General features: G+C 40.0%; 1 protein-coding gene across 4 annotated transcripts; it reads right to left on the reverse strand.

The window, feature by feature from the left end:
• On the reverse strand, positions 1 to 18,391 carry NIPA2 (NIPA magnesium transporter 2). 4 transcript variants are annotated; one of them, XM_075060915.1, is made up of 6 exons: positions 18,224 to 18,391; positions 5,157 to 5,387; positions 4,530 to 4,586; positions 2,989 to 3,079; positions 1,982 to 2,142; positions 1 to 960 (listed from the first exon to the last, which is right to left on the reverse strand). In XM_075060915.1, exons 2-6 carry the CDS (start codon positions 5,335 to 5,337, stop codon positions 323 to 325), a joined length of 1,128 nt encoding a protein of 375 aa, XP_074917016.1. In that variant the 5' UTR covers positions 5,338 to 5,387; positions 18,224 to 18,391; the 3' UTR covers positions 1 to 322. The 4 variants fall into 4 exon arrangements, with proteins under 4 accessions (XP_074917016.1, XP_032632017.1, XP_032632016.1 ...); XM_032776126.2 differs by having other exon boundaries at positions 5,157 to 5,358; positions 18,224 to 18,331; XM_032776125.2 differs by lacking the exon at positions 18,224 to 18,391 and adding an exon at positions 17,976 to 18,061 and having other exon boundaries at positions 5,157 to 5,358.
• Positions 18,392 to 19,860: the final 1,469 nt, after the last annotated feature.

Here is a 19,860-nt window from a genome sequence, read left to right on the forward strand (position 1 = left end):
CAAAATTAAAGCAATTTATTTTTGATATAGTTAAAACTGTTATTAGTGCAATAAGTCTTTAAAATGGAAAATTCAAAATTAAAAATATTTACAAGTTTACACAGATAATTTAAGAGCAACAAAACCAAATGTACTGAGGTCATTGCAGTGTGTCTTTTTAAAGTAAAAATAAGGCAAATTAAAACTCCATCACTATTCTTGGTCCAAACTAATCAAACCTAAAAATTTACGATTGTCTTTACATATTGTTCAAGTACATCATCTGCTTCCAAACTCAAACATTTTACAGCAAAAAAGTTACAGAATTGTTCTTAACACATTTTCAGAATGCTGCCAGACTTCCATTTCTCCTGGACGGGACATTCTCACTGGATTGTATTTCACCTACACAGGTTGAGCTTTCTTCATCGGGGTTAAAGCATTCGTATGTGGTTGGCAGAGTGCCATTGATTGCTCTGTCATCTTTCCGCAAGGAGACAGGCAGATTTGCTAGAGTGAAATTTACATCTTTAAAGGCATGCAGTAAAAAGATCCCCACAATGATCGTGAGAAAACCACTGAAGGTGCCAATAATGTCAGCAGCAGACATGTGTTGCCACTCCTTGAAGAGAATAGCAGAACAAGCTAAAACAGATGTTGTAAAGAATACATAATATATTGGAGTCACTATGGAAGTGTTGAATATATCCAGAGCTCTGTTTAAATAGTTGATCTGTGTGCTCACACAGACGATAAGACTTAGCAGCAGAATCCAGGACAAAGGATGTTTTAGCACAGGTTTTCCTGCAATAAGTTCTTTGATAGTGATGCCCAAGCCTTTCACACAGGAGACTGACAATGCTCCAATTACAGAGCAGATTGTTATGTACACAAGAATGTTGGTCTGTCCATGGCGAGGTCCTACCACAAATATCAGTATTAAGGACACAATGACGACAAGTGTTGCAAAAACCACAAAACCTGCAGTAGGGGGGAAAAAAATCACTTATTTATATACAGTACACAAGAGCATCCAGTTAGGTACCACGAAACGTAGTGCATATTTTAAGGGCCACAAGTCAAGGTTGATAGGCTTTTTTGCTCCCCTTCATTTTATTAATTACATGTTCAAATGATTTTTCTTCTACCAGTCATCCAAAATGGAGGCTACAACAAATCTTATGACCCCAGGCCCCTCCCCTTTTACTACAATCCTTGACTTATTACAAAAGCACAGAACCAGGGGTATGGTGAGACTATCAGGTGTATGCATGTATCTAAGTGCTGTCTGATTTGTTTTGATGTGGGTGCTTCACTCAGCAACAGGAATTTTAAGTCACCAATCAGACATGCTCATAATGCCCTCGAATAAGTCATTTCACTCCTCAGTTTCATCTGTAAAATGGAGCTTTACCTTCTTTGTAAAGTGCTTTGAGATCTGCAGATCTCAAGCTATATAAGAAGCAGGTCTTATTATTTTTAGTATAATATAATGTGAAACAAAGATGACACTCTGACCTAAATTTTAGCTACTAGTCCTAATGGAAACCCTTTGATATTGTACATTTTCCCCACAGTCTATGCTTCATTTTTTAAAATCGGCTCAAAATTGACTTAAACAGATGACATTTCTTTGCAGAAAATGTAACAAGGGGAAAATAGCTGTCTGCTTCTTAGGTTAACATATTAAACTGCTAATTTATTATTCTTTCAGAACATGCTTTTACTTGGACAAAAATTGACCTCAGTTTAATCCTGGCATTCTGTACAAAAAAAATTCACTGGTTTCCTTCAAAGCTTCCACTAAGTCTATTGTAGAATTCAAACTCATTTTATTTACAGATGTAGAAAACAGAGGTGGTCTAACTTTTTGGTACTAGAAATTTGCAACAGTTGCAACTATAAATGAACCACAGTCCTTCTAGCAAAGTAGGATAAACATACTTATCTTCCTTCATTAGCTACCCTGCTACTTACAGATGAACTTGACATTTTCTCTCACCTGGATCTCCTAGCTTGTGGGACATTTCATTCAAAGTTTCTACCTCCTCTTCTTGTGGAGCATGAATGACCATCACAGTTGACCCCAATATACTTAACAAACATCCAATTTTTCCATGCAGATTAAGTTTTTCATTTAAAAAATAAGATGAAAGAATGGCACTGAAAGGAAAAAATACACTGACAGATTAGGAATCAGGAGATTTAATTTGCCCACAGCAGACATAAAAAAACATTAGTGTCTTAAACTTCAGAGAATACTTAACTAAGTAATTAAGAACTGTTAATTGTTATTCTAAGTTAAGGCTCCAAATAAACAAAGAGGGCAAACAATCTGAATACAGAATCAAGTACATACTGCCTCACTATGCAGATAAAAGCTCTACTGCTCCCTTGTTTCAATATCTAATATAGTGCACAACCTCTAGTCATCTGCAACATTACTCATGTCCATACATTTCTATTAGACTAAATCCACTAAGCATAATTACAATTGTCTATATTAACATGTCTGTGATGCACTAGACTATCTGTAAATGTCTGGAGGCCCAGAAGTTGTTTTAAAATTATGCTGCCTCCTCAAAATTGCGAGGGAGAATGTTATTCATCATCCTCTCTATGAAATCTCTCTCCAAGACAATGTGGTGTACTGGTGCAAAATCCTTGACTCTCTAAAGACGAGTAAGATCCTGACTTTGGTCAGGAATGAAAATTAGTTTATTAGTCTTGTCTTCCTTTTATTTGTGCACGTCATAACTGGCTTCCACCCTCAAGAGATGGAGAAGACAGAAATAGCAGGGTGTTGCAACTCAAGGTAAAGGTACACTGCTCGAGCTGTGCAAGGAAGCTTGCAGAGCGCCAACTCATTTTATACCTGGGTTAAGTCAGTGCTACTCCTTCCATTTTTATGAGTACTAAGTTGAGTCAGAGTTAAGCAGAAAGATATTTCTAAATACATACTTTGCTTCTACCTCTCTGAAATAGTGCTTCTTTCTAAACGGTTCTTACCTTACAAGAACACTGAGAGCTCCCAATGGAGTCACTAATGTAGCTGGTGCAAATGCATAAGCAGCAAAGTTAGCTACTTCACCAGCTCCCACTGCAGAATAAAAAAAGAATGAGGAAGTCTTAACACATGTAAGAGAAACCTCTGAAACTGAACAAGTGTTCCCACAGAGAAGAAATTCAACTAATATGTTCAGCTGACATGGCAGTTTAATATCAGCAGAACTCAAAGCTAGCAGCTAGATATTCCATATAACAAAAATACATCTCACCTCTAATTTAGGCTAACCTATTTTTATGCAACAGCCTCCGCATTCCCCCATCCTACTAACTCAGTCATTTAATTCTCACATAAGCAAAATAATCTGCAACTGTATCTTTATGAAGCAGTACATAAACTACGAGTCAAGCTAAATGCACATAGTCACACTGTTTAAGTCCAAAGTTTAGGAGACATGTAAAAAGATAAAACAAAACCAAAGAGAAGGAGAGAGAGAATGTTTCAAAATATTTTAAAAGTAACTTTTTTCAATGAATGGTTTTGTATTTTTTATTGGCTGGGGCTCCTGCAGAGGGGCCACGTACACCCTGGAGGCAAGGATAAAGGAGACAGCCAAAATTCCACCACCCGGGGTTTGGGGCTGTTCCCCCCAACCCCAGTCCCTCACAGGGAAGCAGCCCAGGCTCATGCCCCTCCACCCCCGTGCGCACACAATCTCTCACCTGGAGGCAGCAGGGCTCCAGCTGTCAGCCCTGAGTTGCTGCAGCAATGCAGAAGTAAGGGTCGCAATGGGGTGCTAGGTCTGCTGTGAAAAGTGATACTGACAAATATCACTTTTCACATCGCCACCCTTACTTCTGTCTGTGCTGCTGGTGGTGCAATGTTGCCTTCAGAGCTGGGCACCTGGCCAGCAGCTGCTACTCTCCGCTCTGCATTCAGAGCTGGGCGGTGGTATATGTACCAGGGAAGACACATAGAAAGAGGAGCCAGATCAAACAAGTTTAAGAACCACTGGTCTAGTTTAACTGCCCAAGCTTAGTGAAGTGAAAATGTAAAATACATAAATGGCAAAAATTAAAAAGGGGTGAAATTCTCTGCTGATCAAGAAAAACTACTGAAAAACATCCACTGGAGATACATCCTTTTACACTCAAGAACCTTCTTTTTAATTTGATTTTAATTACAAAGATTTACTAATAATACAATTTATTTTTTAAATACGGATTTTTATCTCATTGTACAGAGGTATGCACCATTTCTAGCTTTGGTTATTGTGTATTCAACAATTTTTTTTTGAACATTTTGATATTTAAAATCTTTTAACACTGGTTATTCTTTTTGATACAACTCTACCTGGACATAACGCACGCTGTCCTCTGGAGCCAAAAAATCTTACCACATTATAGGTGAAACCACGTTATATCAAACTTGCTTTGATCCATCTGAGTGCGCAGCCCCCTGCCTCCCGAGCATTGCTTTACCATGTTATACCCGAATTTGTGTTATATCAGGTTGCATTATAGTGAGGTAGAGGTGCACTTACTTGACAGAAGTCCAGCCCACCACAGCCACTCTTTAAGATATGCATGACCACCTTGACCTGGAATTGGAAGAACGAGCAATTAATCAGGAACACATAGAGGCAAGCATCAATCACTATTATTGAGAGTTATATTCCAAATAAAGAATTATTTTCAACCCATATTATAAACATATGCAACCACTCATTAAACAAACACCTGCAGAATTTGATGCATAATCAGAGGCTAGGGTCAAAATATTTTCAACTTCTTAAAATGTGCGGATATTCCTGTGCAATTTGCTTTAAAGATTAGCAGCATATATATATTTCTTTGGGACAAGAAATGGCATTACAGACCGCACGATATTTACCTATTCTGAGGTAATGTTCTAGACTCATAACAATGTTAAAAAAATTAAATAAAAGGGGATGTAACAGAGTCCCTATTCTTACAGTTCACCTAAATAGTTCCACAGTTTGTAATCCCAGTTGACTGCACACGTTCTTCCTTTTATACAGTAAATTAGGAGGATATCCATAGTTTCATCTCTCAATACTCCAAAAAATCAGAGTGAAAATTCAGTAGCCATTCACTAAGCATTCAAATAAAATTAAAAACAGGCAAAAGTTCTCAAGTGCATAGCATACCTGCTCTCATGGAGCCCTTCCTGGCCAGTCGGAGGAGACCCTTCTTTTTTAGGATGAAACTTCCTCCAATGAAAATGCTGGAGCTCATAGCCAATACGAGACCAATACAGAAATCATATTTTCCTCCACTCTGGGTCATTTCGTAAACTACTGAAGTGTTCAAAACCACCACATCGATCATGGAACAGAAGAGCTGCGGTTTCTGGAGATAGGGTGATGCAATGCTGAAACCTGAACAAGCGCATATTATCATAACAGGATTTCATACAAATAAATCACACGTCTACTTTCTTATGGGAAAAAAACTGTTTGCAGCCAACAAAAATGGCAGTGTGGCTGGGCCTGCTCCAAAGAACATGAACTCTAAAGGCAAATAAAGATCAGAAAATACACTGGATGAAGGTGCATACTTGAGGCAGGGGTGAAATAGGACAGATAACAGATTAAAGTTTTTGAAGAAGTGCAGAAGAACATCTGGCACTCCAAATGAGAGTTCACAGTACAAGAAGCAACAAGGAATGATGCTTGAAGACAAACATAAGCAGAGCCACGTATTTTCAAACATATAGTCTGTGTGCTTTTTCTTCATATTCACATACACACCTCTACCCCAATATAACGCTGTCCTCAGGAGCCAAAAAATCTTACTGTGTTATTGGTGAAACCACATTATACTGAAGTTGCTTTGATCCGCTGGAGTGCGCAGCCCCACCCCCCTGGAGCACTGCTTTACCGCGTTTATCTGAATTTGTGTTATACTGGGTCATGTTATATCGAGGTAGAGGTGTAGTTCCACTCCATATAACACACACAAAGTATTGCTATTTATGTTAAAATTAATTTACAATCCAGGTTTGAGTTAAGACAGCCACAGCATCCCAACAGCCACATAAGATTACGGGAACAATGGAAGAAAAAGGTTACAAAGGACTGTTCAAATCATGGTAGTTCAGTTAGCACAGATCCTTTTTCAGGGTGCATAAAAATAGTGCCTTTAAGGAACTGCAACAACAACCAGCAATCCTCTGTTTACCAATAGATTTTGCAGGGTTGTTTTTCTCAGTACAAGTTTAACAGAGCATCCCTGATGCTTATCTACAATGGCAATGGAAGAATTTATTATGGAAAAGCCTTCACCCAGACTATTGGAGTCTCAAGCCTAGTTATGTGGAGAACTGCACCAAGGGCCTGGGGAAAGTGTTAAAAAAGAACTTTTAGAACAGGAGGCGTCAAAATCTTCAATAATGATCTTCTGTTTCTGGCATGATATGACAACTGTCTATTTGCTCTAAATTATACTACTTTTCTGATACATGGTGCAATAAAGATATTACAGTTTCCTTCTGAGACATCAGATTTTGGATTTTTAAGATATGCGCATAAGTTGTCTTAAAACACTGAAATGTTCTGCTTAATTATATTTCAAGGTGGTTTACTAATTTCTGTCAAATATGAAAGGGAATGAACCTCTCTCTCATTTCCACTTTTAAGTTGCATAGAATTTTTTTAAAACTGCTGACCAGTAGAGAGCACTACCCTGATATATTGCCACGAAAAAACCCAACTCTGGATAAAAACAGCATCAAGTTTCTATATACTGGAACTGCAGAGGGAAAAGGTCAACAAAAATGTGTTGAAACTTACAGGAATATATGAAATTTTCATAATATTTCTGGTTCACCTATGTAATATATGTTCCAGGTATAAAAGAAACTAGCATATAGTGCAAGTCAATTTAGCATATATTTGATCTAAAGGACAGTAATAAAATATTTCTACTTCAATGTTTATTGCCAAGATGAATTCAGAGTCTGTGCAAACACTGTAAACCCATACCACTAGCTACTGCTATTTCCCAAATATTGCAGGCAGTCTAAGGGGGGTAAGGCACTGGTGCATCGAGGCCTCAACACTGTTCCCTTGGCTGAGGACACCATGCTGTGAGGAGCCCCTGATCCACTAGTGTCTTGGCATTCACACCAAGCTCTTATCCACAGCAGGTTATATGGACAGCCCCAGACGGCCCATTAAAATAGTATCACCCCACACTCCTGACTGCCCCTTGATTCACCTGACACACCTTAAAGGAAATAAGGAGGGCTATGAATGAGTAAGCAAGACTATGGTTCTCCCTCCCCTGCAATGCTCCCTTAACTCCTCTATTCTATTAGGTTTTTAAACATTGATATATATCAGTGTTTCAAGGTTGAATATGGTAGGGCAGTAGGTGGACATGGTCAGAGAATGTTCTGAGATGGAACAATGAGAGGGGAAGGTGCTGACAGAAGCAGAGCTGTATAGGACAGTGAAACAAAGGGGCAATGCAGTTTGTGCATGGAAAAGTGGAATGAAGGGAAAATAGGACTCAGTCAGGGAGTATGATGAAGTGCAGCTCTGTGGTAGGCCAGGATGGGAAGTCAGTCAGTCACAGGAGACATTCAGTCTCTGCAGGGAAAGCATGCAAGAAAATACACAGTAACGATTGATTTTTCAGTGTTTCTACTCGTTAAAAAAAAAAAAAAAAAAAAGGGAAATTCCCACACAAGACCTCTCTGACTTTGCTAGACTGTCTAGCCAATTAATGCAAAACTGTAAAGGAAAATCAGCAGTTCAGCTTGGCATAGCACCCCAATCCTCCACCCCTACCCTAACCCCCTCCCCCCACAAAAAATATCACTCCCACAGAGCTAATATTCCTATCCTTGTCTGCCTACTGGCAACTTTTGAGAGAAGGTTGGGGTAATACTTCTGAAAGCAGGGTCCCTTCCATTTCCTGTTGGGAGAATTATGTTTGGGCGATGTTTTCAATTTTAGAAATCTGACATATTCATACTGAGCAGCAGGTGGTTTCCAATTCAGCGATCTCTACGAAACGGATGTGACAAACTGACAGAGCTCATGTTATCCTACTATACCCAAAATAAACTTAATTTCATAAAGTTAAACTTTACTGAATTAGTGTAAATACCTTTTGAGGCACACTGTATTAAAAGTGCAATTGTGTGTGTGTTATTTGGGCACCGTATGTACCTTTTTAGTAGGGAGGGGGATGCTCATATACTTCCTCCTTTATAAGCCCTTTGAAACAACTCCCCCAAGGAGTTCACATACCCCTTCAAACTGGATTTTCCAGGGAACAACAAAGAAAGGGGTTTTGGATAAATAGCCTGTTTTTAAACTGGCTCGGGGCCTTCTTTCTGATCCAACAAACTGATAGGACCCAGGGTTCACGGAGGGCCCCAAACCTTAGTGAAAGATTAGAAGGAGTGGCCCCACAGGACTGTGTGTTTGTTTTGAGCTGAAGCTATGATAAACTCATCACCACAAAGGAAACCCTGTAGATGGGGTACTGAAGGGCTGCTCTTGCCAGAGCTCATGCTAGTGTTGGGGGATTCTTTGATAAGCTTATTTGCACATGTAGGTTCTTTTATTGTTTTAGTATGTTTTCTCTGTAATGCCTTTTACCTTAAGAATAAAATAGGGTTGCATAGGAAGCGCTGGGTGGTATCTTATAACTGTAGCAATTATACCTGGCAACCATCTCCGAAGAGAAAGCAAGCAGGTGTCATTGTGCAATCTGTCTATGGTGGGAACAGCACAGTGAAGGCAGGGAACTGTACCTAGAAATACTCTGATCAGAAGTGAGAGAAATAGGTCTCCACCAGAAATGCAACAGCAGGGGAGCTGCAAGGTGAGAGTGGGTGCCCCTGCTGGACCACTAAAGGGGGAAATACAGGTGCAGTCACTCTGAACTGTGACAGTAAGTATGAGTAATGACTACACTCCCTAAAACTTGACTATGTCATTCATCTCATGTGTCTCTGGTAAACAATTCACAAATTATAGATTTTAAATAAAGCTATTGCCCCAACCCCCCAAACATAATCAGAACACAAATATTTTTGACTCCTCAATCAAGTGCTTAGTTGTGGAAGGCTTAATTTTTGATAGAACAGACCAAGGAAAGACAAAAGTTATTCAAATAATTTTAATTAGAGTAGGTTATCTTATATGGTTCAATCTAAAAATTGATTAACAGAGCAATTGAAGAGTGAGTTTATTTGCTGCAAGTCCATTCTGACGCAAAAAATTTTTTACTGGAAATAACCTAGTGCACTGTCTAATCTCCATGGATGCACCCGCATAGTTCAAGCACCACTCTGTTTTCTTAACATGCAACAGTGCTTCAGCAAATACCAGTATACAAGAACTTTCAACACAGCCCTTTCCTGATCAAATAGAGAAACCCGATCCCAGTAACTTGTACTAGGGGTATTGCTTGTTTATTGAGTTGTTGACTTACCTGTTTATAGCATAACAGAGCCTTTGTCATACTCTTGACAGAGCTCAGAATTGGTTTTGACTTTCTTCTAAATGAATACGTGTTCTTCCGTCTTTTATAAATAAATATCAAAATGAATAACTTTAAAGACTAGCATTTATGCAAATCCTTGATGCTGTAAACAAAGGACAGTACAAGTCTTTAACAGCAAAATGAGACTCAGTCCCTTGCAGAAGAAAGGCTCATTTCATGTAGTGAAGAAAGATAATCCTAAATGGCTGTCTCCCACTCCTCAATATCAGCTGAGAGGAAGTGAGGAATAAGGTCAGAACAACCCATATCATATACCCCTTAAAAGTAAAGGTCAGGACTACATTAGAAACTTGCCAGCACAGCAACATCAGGTAGGGGTGTGATTTTTTATGGTATTTTTATGCCAGCAAAACCCTCCTTGCACAGATTAAGTTATACTGGCGGAAAAAAGCTTTTGCTACCATAGCTATTGGTGAAATGGTATATAAACTATATCAGCAAAGGCACTTTTTTGCCAGTATAAGCTTCATTGATACTAGGGGCAAGTTTACACTTTAAAAGCGCCACTGTAGCGCTTTAATGAAGATGCTCTAAGCCAATAGGAGAAGCTTTCCCTTTGGCACAGTTAATCCACCTCCTCGAGAAGTGGTAGCTATGTTGGCAGGAGAAACTCTCCTCCTCATAGCACTGTCTTCACATGGGATTAGGTGAGTATAACTATCAAGTGACAGAGTTATGCCGATATAGGTCTGTAGTGTAGACCTGACCTAGTAGGGTTTTGCTAGTACAGCTACAGCAGCAAAGCTTTTAAATACAGACTATGCCAAACTCTCATTTTCTCCACCCCTTCTTTTTTAGGAGACAAGGAGATGAGGAGATAGGAGAAGTCAGGCTCTAAGATTTCTCTGCTCTGGGAGAGGGAAAAAAAGATATCTGATCATGATATTGCATCATGTACAGCTTGAAAACTGATGTTATGACTCACTGACACTGAGTTGCATATAGTAGGCAATTCTCTGAATTTAGGCTAGCAATACCCTAGGGCAAGTACAGCTTGAGTCCACTGTTTCTTTCAACTTCCATCAATAAGAATAATGATCCACTTTAGATTTTCTCTCTCAGTTCAAGATTGCATAAATGGTTAGCAAACAACGCTCAGTTCCTGTTTTCTTTTGAACATTTTCACGACCCATTTCTAGCTCTTACTATGAAACCTTCAGGGTTTGTCTAAGGCTAATTACAATTTTAAAGTGGTATCTGTAATTTCTGGTCAAACTCTAATTGCTAGCAGACTTGAAGAAAAACTTAGTTTGGAAAGGAAACAAGGCAAAATCCCTTTAGATTTTTCATCACCATCTAGGTGATGGCCAGTACTTTCTGTGGATGGGACAGTAATATTTTGTGACTGTTTTGTGGAGCTGAGATACAAATTGCAGATTACAATTACAGAATTTTCAAGGCAGTGACTGTCTTTTACTGTATATTTGTACAGTGCCCTGAACAATGGGGACCCTGACCATGATAGGCGTATTGAGAACTGTAATACAAATCATAATTTGTGACTTCAATATGTATTCCTAGAATAACCTTCCTTTTAGTTTGTCTATTAACTGATGTGACCTATGTGACTAAATTACATTGTGCAATACATTTTAAAATGTTATTTTGTAATACTAAGGCTATTTTTAAAACACTGGCATGGCAGTCCTCTGTCCATGGTTTATAGTTTATGGAAAAGGGAGAAAAAACGCTTAGAGGTTTAAGCAAGAGGCCTGGTATGTTGGCTTGTCTTCACTGCAAAGTTAACTTGAGTTACAACTCAAGTCCTGTGCACCACCTTAAACTCAAGTGTGACAGTCCTTTTCTCTCAAATTTTCTGGCCCATCATGTTTTATAGGTTAAAACTTGAGTTAGCAGCTGTTGAGTTTTGCTAAAAAAGACCACTCTGTACTGTGGATGCAAACGAATGCCACTTGACTGCCAACAGTCCTGTAGTGCCTTCCCCAACTGTCCACCACCACATGCTGAGAAAGGACAGACAGGTTTTCCCCACAGTCCACTGGGAAAATATTCACAGAGCAGTTCAGCTTATTCCAGTGCAAAGAATTATGGGATATACCCAACAATGTTAGCTGCATAGGAGTGAGTGCAGCATCACTGTGGACACAGAAGCTGGAGTGTTATTTCACACTGTGACTGGTTCTCACTTGAGTTAGGCTAACTTGTGAGAAGTACCTGACTGTAGATAACTAACTCTGCAGTGAAGACATAAGATATGAAAGGCAATATCTGAGCTAGGCAGTTAAATCTTTGAAAAACTCTGACCATCACGAAAGGTTTTTCTTTTCCAATGAACCATCTCCCATAAGGTGCCAACTCCTTTTTGTATATTTGTCTTAAACAAAACAAAAAAAACAAAAAAAAACACACAGTTTGGGAAAGTTGGGGAGGGGATTTAATAAATATGTGTAGGTGGACAAAGGAGAAGTTGCCCTGTAGACTGCAATACGATGCAGGCAGGTTGAACAGTCAGAAAGAGGGGATTGCTTTCAAGGGATTGTAAGCTATTCACTTTTCCTTTTTCCTCTATAACTACAAATAGTTTAGCTTATTCAAAATGAGAGTCTAGATACATTAAGCAAACCAATATTTTTGTTTCAACTTCATTTTCATTCTGTTTTTAATAAATCTTGTTTTTACTAAGATTACTGTTTATGGGTAATTCCATGCAGCATCCCCAGAAAAAACAGATCCCCATAACCTCAAAGAAGAAGAGTAAAGAGCTTCTGGAAACTACACCTCTCACCCTTGGTTAAAGGGGCATGGACAAAGCTGTCTTCTCCCAGTGACTTGTACTGTCATTATGCTGAACTCAAGGGGAAAAGCCAGAAGACCATGGAGAAGATATTGTTTTGGTCACAAATGCTGTAAATTTGTTGAAGTGTTCTCTCACTAAGTATATGGCCCAATTCAACAGGAAATTAACTCAGTCTCACAAAGTTGGCCATTGCTCAACTGTGGAAAGTCAGCTTGCCACCAAACTCAAAGTTGTGACTCAGGGATCAGTTTACTTTTGTAGAATAAAGAGCTTGGAACCACAGCCACCCACACATAACAGTATACTGCCCTTTAGGAGGCATCTACTCATAGTCTGTCCTAGTCAACTGATGTCAAAGAAACAGCTTTCAGAAGGCAACTAATCACATCAATTTAAAGAATGGAGCTATGCTCTCCCTCATAAAAATAAGAGCCTTGACAAGCAAGCCAATAAGATATTGCTTTTGGGAGCAAGGGGATAGAGGGAAAACAACGTTGTGGAAAATTTCTATGAAGTAGGAAAGAGCACCAATCAGCCTCTTGACAGGAAACTCATTTGTCTTCAAAATCTAATACAGGAATAGGCCACATCTGACAACGTAAGCCGCGAGGAAGCTCTTTGCCTTCCAAGTTGTTGTTCTCAACGTGCCAGCAGAGTAGCAAAGTAATATTTCCAAAAGATCTTACCAATTTCACTTTCCTGTTTGAACATTAGCAAAGTGACTAAGTAACATTTACAGTAATGGTTCAATATCACATTCCTACTCCATTAGGCCATAGAAGCAAGCATCCAAATAGCAAAAAAAAAAAAAAGATTTTCAAACAAAACCAGGTTTTTGTTAAGTGGAAACAATATTGATTAAAATACATAAGTTTGTAAGAAAGACATGCACAGCGTAGCACTTGAAATATATGCAAAGAATGTGGAAAAAATAAAAGACAAGGTAACCTTTCACCTTGTGCACATTTACCTACAGATACCACCATAAAAGTTTCCTTTATTAAGCAATGAGAAGAGGAAGTGACCTTACCTGGTAAAAGCTTACCTGTTCAGAAAGAGATGAAGGGGCTGGTCTACACTGAAAAGTTACATCAGCCTAGCTTTAGCTCTCGGGAGTGTGAAAAATCCACACTCCTGAGAGATAGCCGACGTAAGTGTAGGCAGTTCTAGCCTGACAGAAGAATTCTTCTGTCGACCTAGCTACCACCTGTTGGGGAGGTGGATTACTTATGCCAACGGCAGAAGTCCTCCCATCATCAGAGGCAATGCCTAAGCTGAAGCACCACAGCAGCACCGCTGTACTGTTTTAAATATAGAAATACTAGCTAAAAATCAATTGTGACTAAAACTTTCTACACATTCAACACTAAATGAAGGTGACATTTCATGAAGCACATTAGGGAGCTAGTCTTCTTTACATTTAAAATTAGGCAGTTGTAAGTCAATACCAAGAGGATCCTTACTTAGCCAAAATGAAAAGTTTTATATCCTGTTTGCAAATGGAACATTGCTCATGGAGATGACTGTACTCTTCATTTGTGAGCAGAATGAATTGTTCCAACTTACCCAGTTTTGCCACTGAATGTGAACAAAGCCACATTAATTATTAGACAGGTTCTCCTTTATTCTAAAATAATCCATGCTGAAAACACTAAATGTTGTAAGAGTTGTGACATAGCTCTAACATACAAAGCAGCTATTAAACTGTCAAATAGTCCTACTTTTGAGGCCACATCTACACTGGAGAACTTTACAGTATAGGAATACTGGTATACTATACCGACAAAGCCAAAGCACTCTTAGTATAGATGCAGCTATGCTGGCAAAGCTGTGCTTTGCACCGATATAGTAAAACCACCCCTCATAAGTGAAACAAGCCACACACCTGCAAAAAGCAGAGTATTGACCATATAACTATGTCTACACTGGGGCTTCTGCAGGCATAGCTATGTCTGTCAAGGATTCCATCTCACTGACCCAGCTATGCTAGCGTAAGTCTGTAGTGTAGACTTGGCCTAAGCTATGTCGCTGTAGTGTAGATACTTACAACAATGGAAAGAGTTTTTCTGTTGCTGTAGTAAATCCATGCCCTCAAGAGGCTGTAGTGAAGCTGATGGAAGAATTCTTCCGGAAACCTAGAAGCATTTACATTGTGGGGTAGGATGACCTAACTACATTGCACAGGACATGAAATTTTTCACAGCCCTGACCAATATAGGTAGGTGGACCAAACTTTTAGGTATAGATCAGTCCTGAAAATGAACAGAATTAAGTCCTCATAACATTAAATGAGCATGCGGCTGTTACCATTCTGATTCATCTGAAAAAGATATACTGACTTTTGTTTTCACAAATTTAGCAGAAATAAAACAAAACAAAAAACTTAAAAAATGCAAAGATATTTAATTCTTAAAAGATTTCAATTTTAAGTTTCTGAAGTATTAATGTATTTAAAATTATTTTAAATGTATTTTAGGTGGCTCTACTTAAGAAAATGGTCATAAAAATTGTGACGTTTATTGAGTGGGGTTCACTCAATGAGTGGCCAGTACAAGACTTATGGACCACATGTCCCACTTCAGCCTTTGAAAGAGATTGTGAGATTTAAGCAGTGCATATGCCTTTGTTTGACCTTCTGCACAAAAACAAATTTCATTCTTTCTACCTATTGCATCATATTCAATTTTTAATTTTAAAATTGGATTGTTTTCTTACAGATCTCTTACCTTTCTGGCATCCTATAGATACTTCTTCACATGCCATATACCCTCTATTTTGCTAATCAAATAGACCACATTGAAAGAAAAAGGAAGCTAACCCAAGATCTACGCTGACACTATTCTTTAAAAAAAAAAAAGTATCACGCTGAAATGTCATTTTATTGAGTAATAAAATGTCTTGAATTTTTTTTTCTAGTGCTGAACTCCTTATATAAAACTCTTAACTTAATCATATTAACATATTGCTAAAATAACTATTATGGTTAAGGTGTCTAAGATTTAAGCATTGTGTGTAAATGGATCCTCCACAACACCAAAAATCAAGGAATGCCTTCAGAATCAAGACCCTTTTAAAATGAATTAAGAAAGTTCACACACATCTGTTTCACCCTGACTACAGATTTCAGGAAGAACCAAAGCACCAGCCTTAAAATAACAGGAGTACTTGTGGCACCTCAGAGACTAACAAATTTATTTCACCATAAGCTTTCGTGGGCTACAGCTCACTTCTTCGGATTCACAGAATGGAACACACAGACGGGAGATATTTATACATACAGAGAACATGAAAAGGTGGAAGTATGCATACCTACTGGAAGAGTCCAATCAATTGAGATGAGCTATCATTGGAATGAAGCAAACCTACCACACTGCAACATCTGGGGAGTAAAGGAGTAACAGGCCAAATATACTATACTATACTATAGTATACTATACTCTGTGTGTTATATATAAAACACACACACACAAAATAGGTACTACTTCATCCTATTTAGCAAGTCTCTGTCAGTCTATATATTTGCATTTTTTAAATACTTTGCAGTAGTAATAAGAAATATACTCCTCTTTACTATGTCACGTTACATGGTAAATTAAACATTTCAGTGATAACATAGTTTTGATATTGGAAGCCTTTACTTGAATTTATACAACAAACATTTATACAACATATAAATGAAATCTCTATGAAAATAACCAACAAAACACCATAAACAAATATTCTCAATACATTGCATGTTAGCCTGTTAACAGTAAAAGTACTATTAAGTTAAAGCCTCCCCCTAGCTCAAGCATCTTTTGCCTTCTTTACTGTGTGGTACAGATGCCTCTAAAGAAGGACAGCTGCAGCATAGCATGAAACCAACAAAGACTACAAACAGCAGCTGATACAAGAGTGAATGAACTTGATTTTTAAGTGCTGTTTTCAAGGAGGTGAGATGTATACAGAATGGTATATATAAAGAGAATATGTAAAAACTATTCTGGAAAAAAAGTAATGCCACCTTAAATTTTCTGGTTAAAATACAATTCTCCACATTTATCAAAGCAATTATATAGTCGCAAGAGATCTATAAAAAAGATGTTAGACATAAAATTCAATGGTGCACATAATATCCACCTATTACGTCCGGAAACTAAACTAAAAAGCAATTAAACTATAACAATGATGTAATGAAGCACTAGTAGAGAGACACTGAAAGCAACAGCTGTGTTAAAGTTGGATTTTAAAATCTACCTGTTAGTGTAAACACCTTTAAGTAGATCCTTCTCACTTCTTAAAATAATTGACTTGCAGTTTAAGTTTTTATTAACAAAAACTTAAGACTGCAATTGACATGCTTTTGAAAGCCCCCATGTCCCAAATGGAGCAGGAAACCACGTTTTTATAGCAGCAGTCTATCACAGCTGCGCACACTACTCCTGAGGGAACTGGCAAAAATAAATAAATACTACAGTAGCTTTAAAAATATTCAACATCACAGGAAGTTATGAAAAAATCAGAGAACGCTACATTTTACATGGTAGCTATTTTAAAAAAAACAAAGACTATGTTATAGCAGTATTTTAATGAGAAAAAGTAGAAGTTCAGGTGACTAGTTTAAGGATGTCCTTTTTTCTACCTATAAAATTAAGTTAGTCAGGACAGGTCTCACATCTGCCTATATATTTGTGTAGTGCCTAGCACACTGGCTGCACTGTCTCTAGGAAAAAAAAGGTGTGTTCTTAACTTGGGTGAGTTAACACGCACAATGTAAGGCCTTTATGCACATCTAAGAAATTTGGATAAATGGTTTTAGATAAAGAGGGGAAATGAAAAAGTATAAATCAAGGGTTCTCAAACTGGATATCAGCACCCCTCAGGGAGTAGTGAAGTTATTACGTTGCGGGGGGGCGGGGGGGGGTCACGAGCTGTCGGCCTCCATCCACCACAAACCCCATTTTGCATCCAGCATTTATAATAGTGTTAAATACTTAAAAAAGTGTTTTTAATTTATAGGGGAGGGTTGCACTCAGAGGCTTGCTATGTGAAAGGGGTCCCCAGTACAAAAATTTGAGACCCACAGGTATAAACGGACCTGGAAAAGGTTTTAGGATCACGTCTAGGGAGCAACGCGGTCACACGGACAGGGAGAAGAGTAAACGGAAGCAGAAGCTGCTAGCAATAGAAAGTGCAATCCGGCAGTAAATAGCGAGGATTCAGAGCACACTGAGGTTTAGGAAAATGCTTCCCGAAGTGGCGAGAAAAGGGCTCGGGCAGAACGACCGGCCTGGAACGTGCTAATTCGGCCGCTGCCCCCACCAGCAACCGGACAAAGCAGCAAGTGCCGCTGCCGGCGCTCCCCGAGAACGACCTCCAGCGCCGCAATTTCGGACCGACGGGAACCAGCGCGGACCGCGGCGGCACAGACGAGCCCCCCCTCGGGTGACCTGCCCTGCACTGGCGGCTTGTCGCCTACAAAGGTCCCACAGCTACCGCCCTGGGCGCCGCGGCACCAGCGCCGGTACGGGCGGGTTGCGGTGACCACGGCCGCTCTCACCAGGGCCCGGCCGGAGAAGGGGCTCTCGGCTGGGCCGGTTACGCGCCAACAGCCCGGTTGTATTAGCGCGCTCGCCGCCGGGAGGGGGGGCCGGCCCGGCAACGCGCCGGGAGGAGACCCGCGGAGCGGCGCCCCCCCGCGTGTGACCTGAACAGCGGCTCCGGGTCGCTCGGTACCAGGCGCGAGCGAGGGGCGGGGGTCTGGGAGGCCCCAGGCCGGGGCTCCCTGCGCCACTCGGCACGTGCCCCCGCCCCGCCTCCTCCGATAATAACCGATGTGCGGGGCGGGTTCGGGGACCAGCCTCGTTCCCAGGCGAGAACATCAGCTACCCGCGACCCCGCCCAGGGGCTGAGAGGACGGCGCGATCCCCACCCCGGCCGCGAGTCCCCCCTCACCTGCGGCGGCGGCTCCTCACATCCCCGCCGAGGGGCGGCCCTGGCCCGGCGCGGGAAGAGGGAAGGTGGGGCTGGTCCCTGCCCGCTCCGCCGCCATGGAGAACCCGCTACTCCCTGCTCCAGCCCTCGCCGCCCCGGGCCGTCACAGCCGGCGGAAGGGGTGGGGCCAGCATGGGGATGAGGCAGCAGCGGCCCCGCCCTAGGAGCCCCGCCCACGTCACCACTCCGTGAACGCCGGTGGGCGGGGGCTCTGGGCGCGCGCCCCCTGCAGCAGACCCCCCCCCACCCCCGCCCGGCCTTGTCTGGGGTCGGTGCTTCTAGATCCTGGGAAATTTCCCAAAATCTGGGAATTTTTGAGTAAAATCTTTCAAATTGGGAATTTTCATTCAAAATCTAAATAATCCTGGGAAAATTTCATAAATGGTAAAAGACTTTCCAAATCTCAGACATCCTGGGAACTTTTCATAACAAGTAAAATATTTGCGCTTCTTTTAAATTGCCATCAAAATGCCTTCTTCCATTGCTGAGTATTTGTCACCTGGTTTTGGGCAGTGCTGCTCTCCTACTGGCAGAACTTCAACATAGGGATAGCTCAGTGGTTTGAGCATTGTCCTGCTAAACTTAGGGTTATGAGCTCAATCCTTGAGGGAGCTCTGTTAGTCTATAAGGTGCCACAGGATTCTCTGCTGCTTTCACTAAGAGAATGGGGGTAAAAAAACTTATCTAGGAATTAGTCCTGCTTTGAGCAGGGTGTTGGACTAGATGACCACCTGAGGTCTCTTCCAACTGTAATGGTTTATGAAAAAAAAAAAAAAAAGTAGTGCCAAGTACTCACACCAAACTAATCTCAGCATCAGCTGGCTGGTAATGAGGAGATGGTTATTAAATTTATCTTCTAGGTAAGGTTTCTTTCAATAATTAAATATATTTCAATACTTACTGATTATGATTAGTTTCTTGATCTGTCATTAAATCTCTAAAATTTTGTATTTCGTGCTTGCAAATGCACAGAGAATGTGGAGCAGAGTATTTAGCTGTTCATAAACTTGTAACAGCACCTTCCTTCAGGCAAATATTGAATATCTTCACCTACTGTGTTAAGTAATATGTAATATGTTCCCTTCTTTGATTTAAATATAAACTGAAATATACATTATACTAATTATTACATTCCATTATTTCAGAGATCTCTTCACATTTTTTATCTAACATAAAAAATGAATATAGAGACTGCTAAGGATGGTGAGAAGAGGAAGAGGACTGCGGAGTAGACAAAGATCCATCCGCATTGAAACGAAAACAACGGGATAGCACCCCCAACAGCTTAGAAGATTCGGGATGTACTTCCACCAACAGAGAAGCCATCTACTTTCAAAAAAGCCTTTCAAGACTTGTGGCTTCAAGAAGGTAAATACAAAAACTGGCTGCAAAAGTAGAAAACAGTTGTTTTTTAGCTTATTGCAAATGTTGTGATGTAAAAATCCAGGAAGGTACTAGCGAGTTAGATAAGCATGCAAATGGTAAAAAAAAAAAAAAAACACAACAAAAGTTTGAGACAGTATCTAATAAAGAAAATTGATATGTTTAATAAACGAGATTGTAAAATTATAGAAGCAAAAACATTTGAAGAGCAAGTT

The sequence above is a fragment of the Chelonoidis abingdonii genome, chromosome 1 (assembly GCF_003597395.2).
Source record: "Chelonoidis abingdonii isolate Lonesome George chromosome 1, CheloAbing_2.0, whole genome shotgun sequence".
NCBI lineage: Eukaryota > Metazoa > Chordata > Testudines > Testudinidae > Chelonoidis > Chelonoidis abingdonii.

Bases quoted from the DNA above. Each gene is read 5' to 3' on its own strand.
- NIPA2 (XM_032776124.2), bottom strand. From the start codon at position 9,489: ATGACAAAGGCTCTGTTATGCTATAAACAG. The intron at 3,080-4,529 runs GTAAGTGCACCT...TTTATTCTGCAG, and splicing joins GTGGGCTGGACTTCTGTCAA to TGGGAGCTGGTGAAGTAGCT. The intron at 2,143-2,988 runs GTAAGAACCGTT...TTTTCCTTTCAG, and splicing joins GCTCTCAGTGTTCTTGTAAG to TGCCATTCTTTCATCTTATT.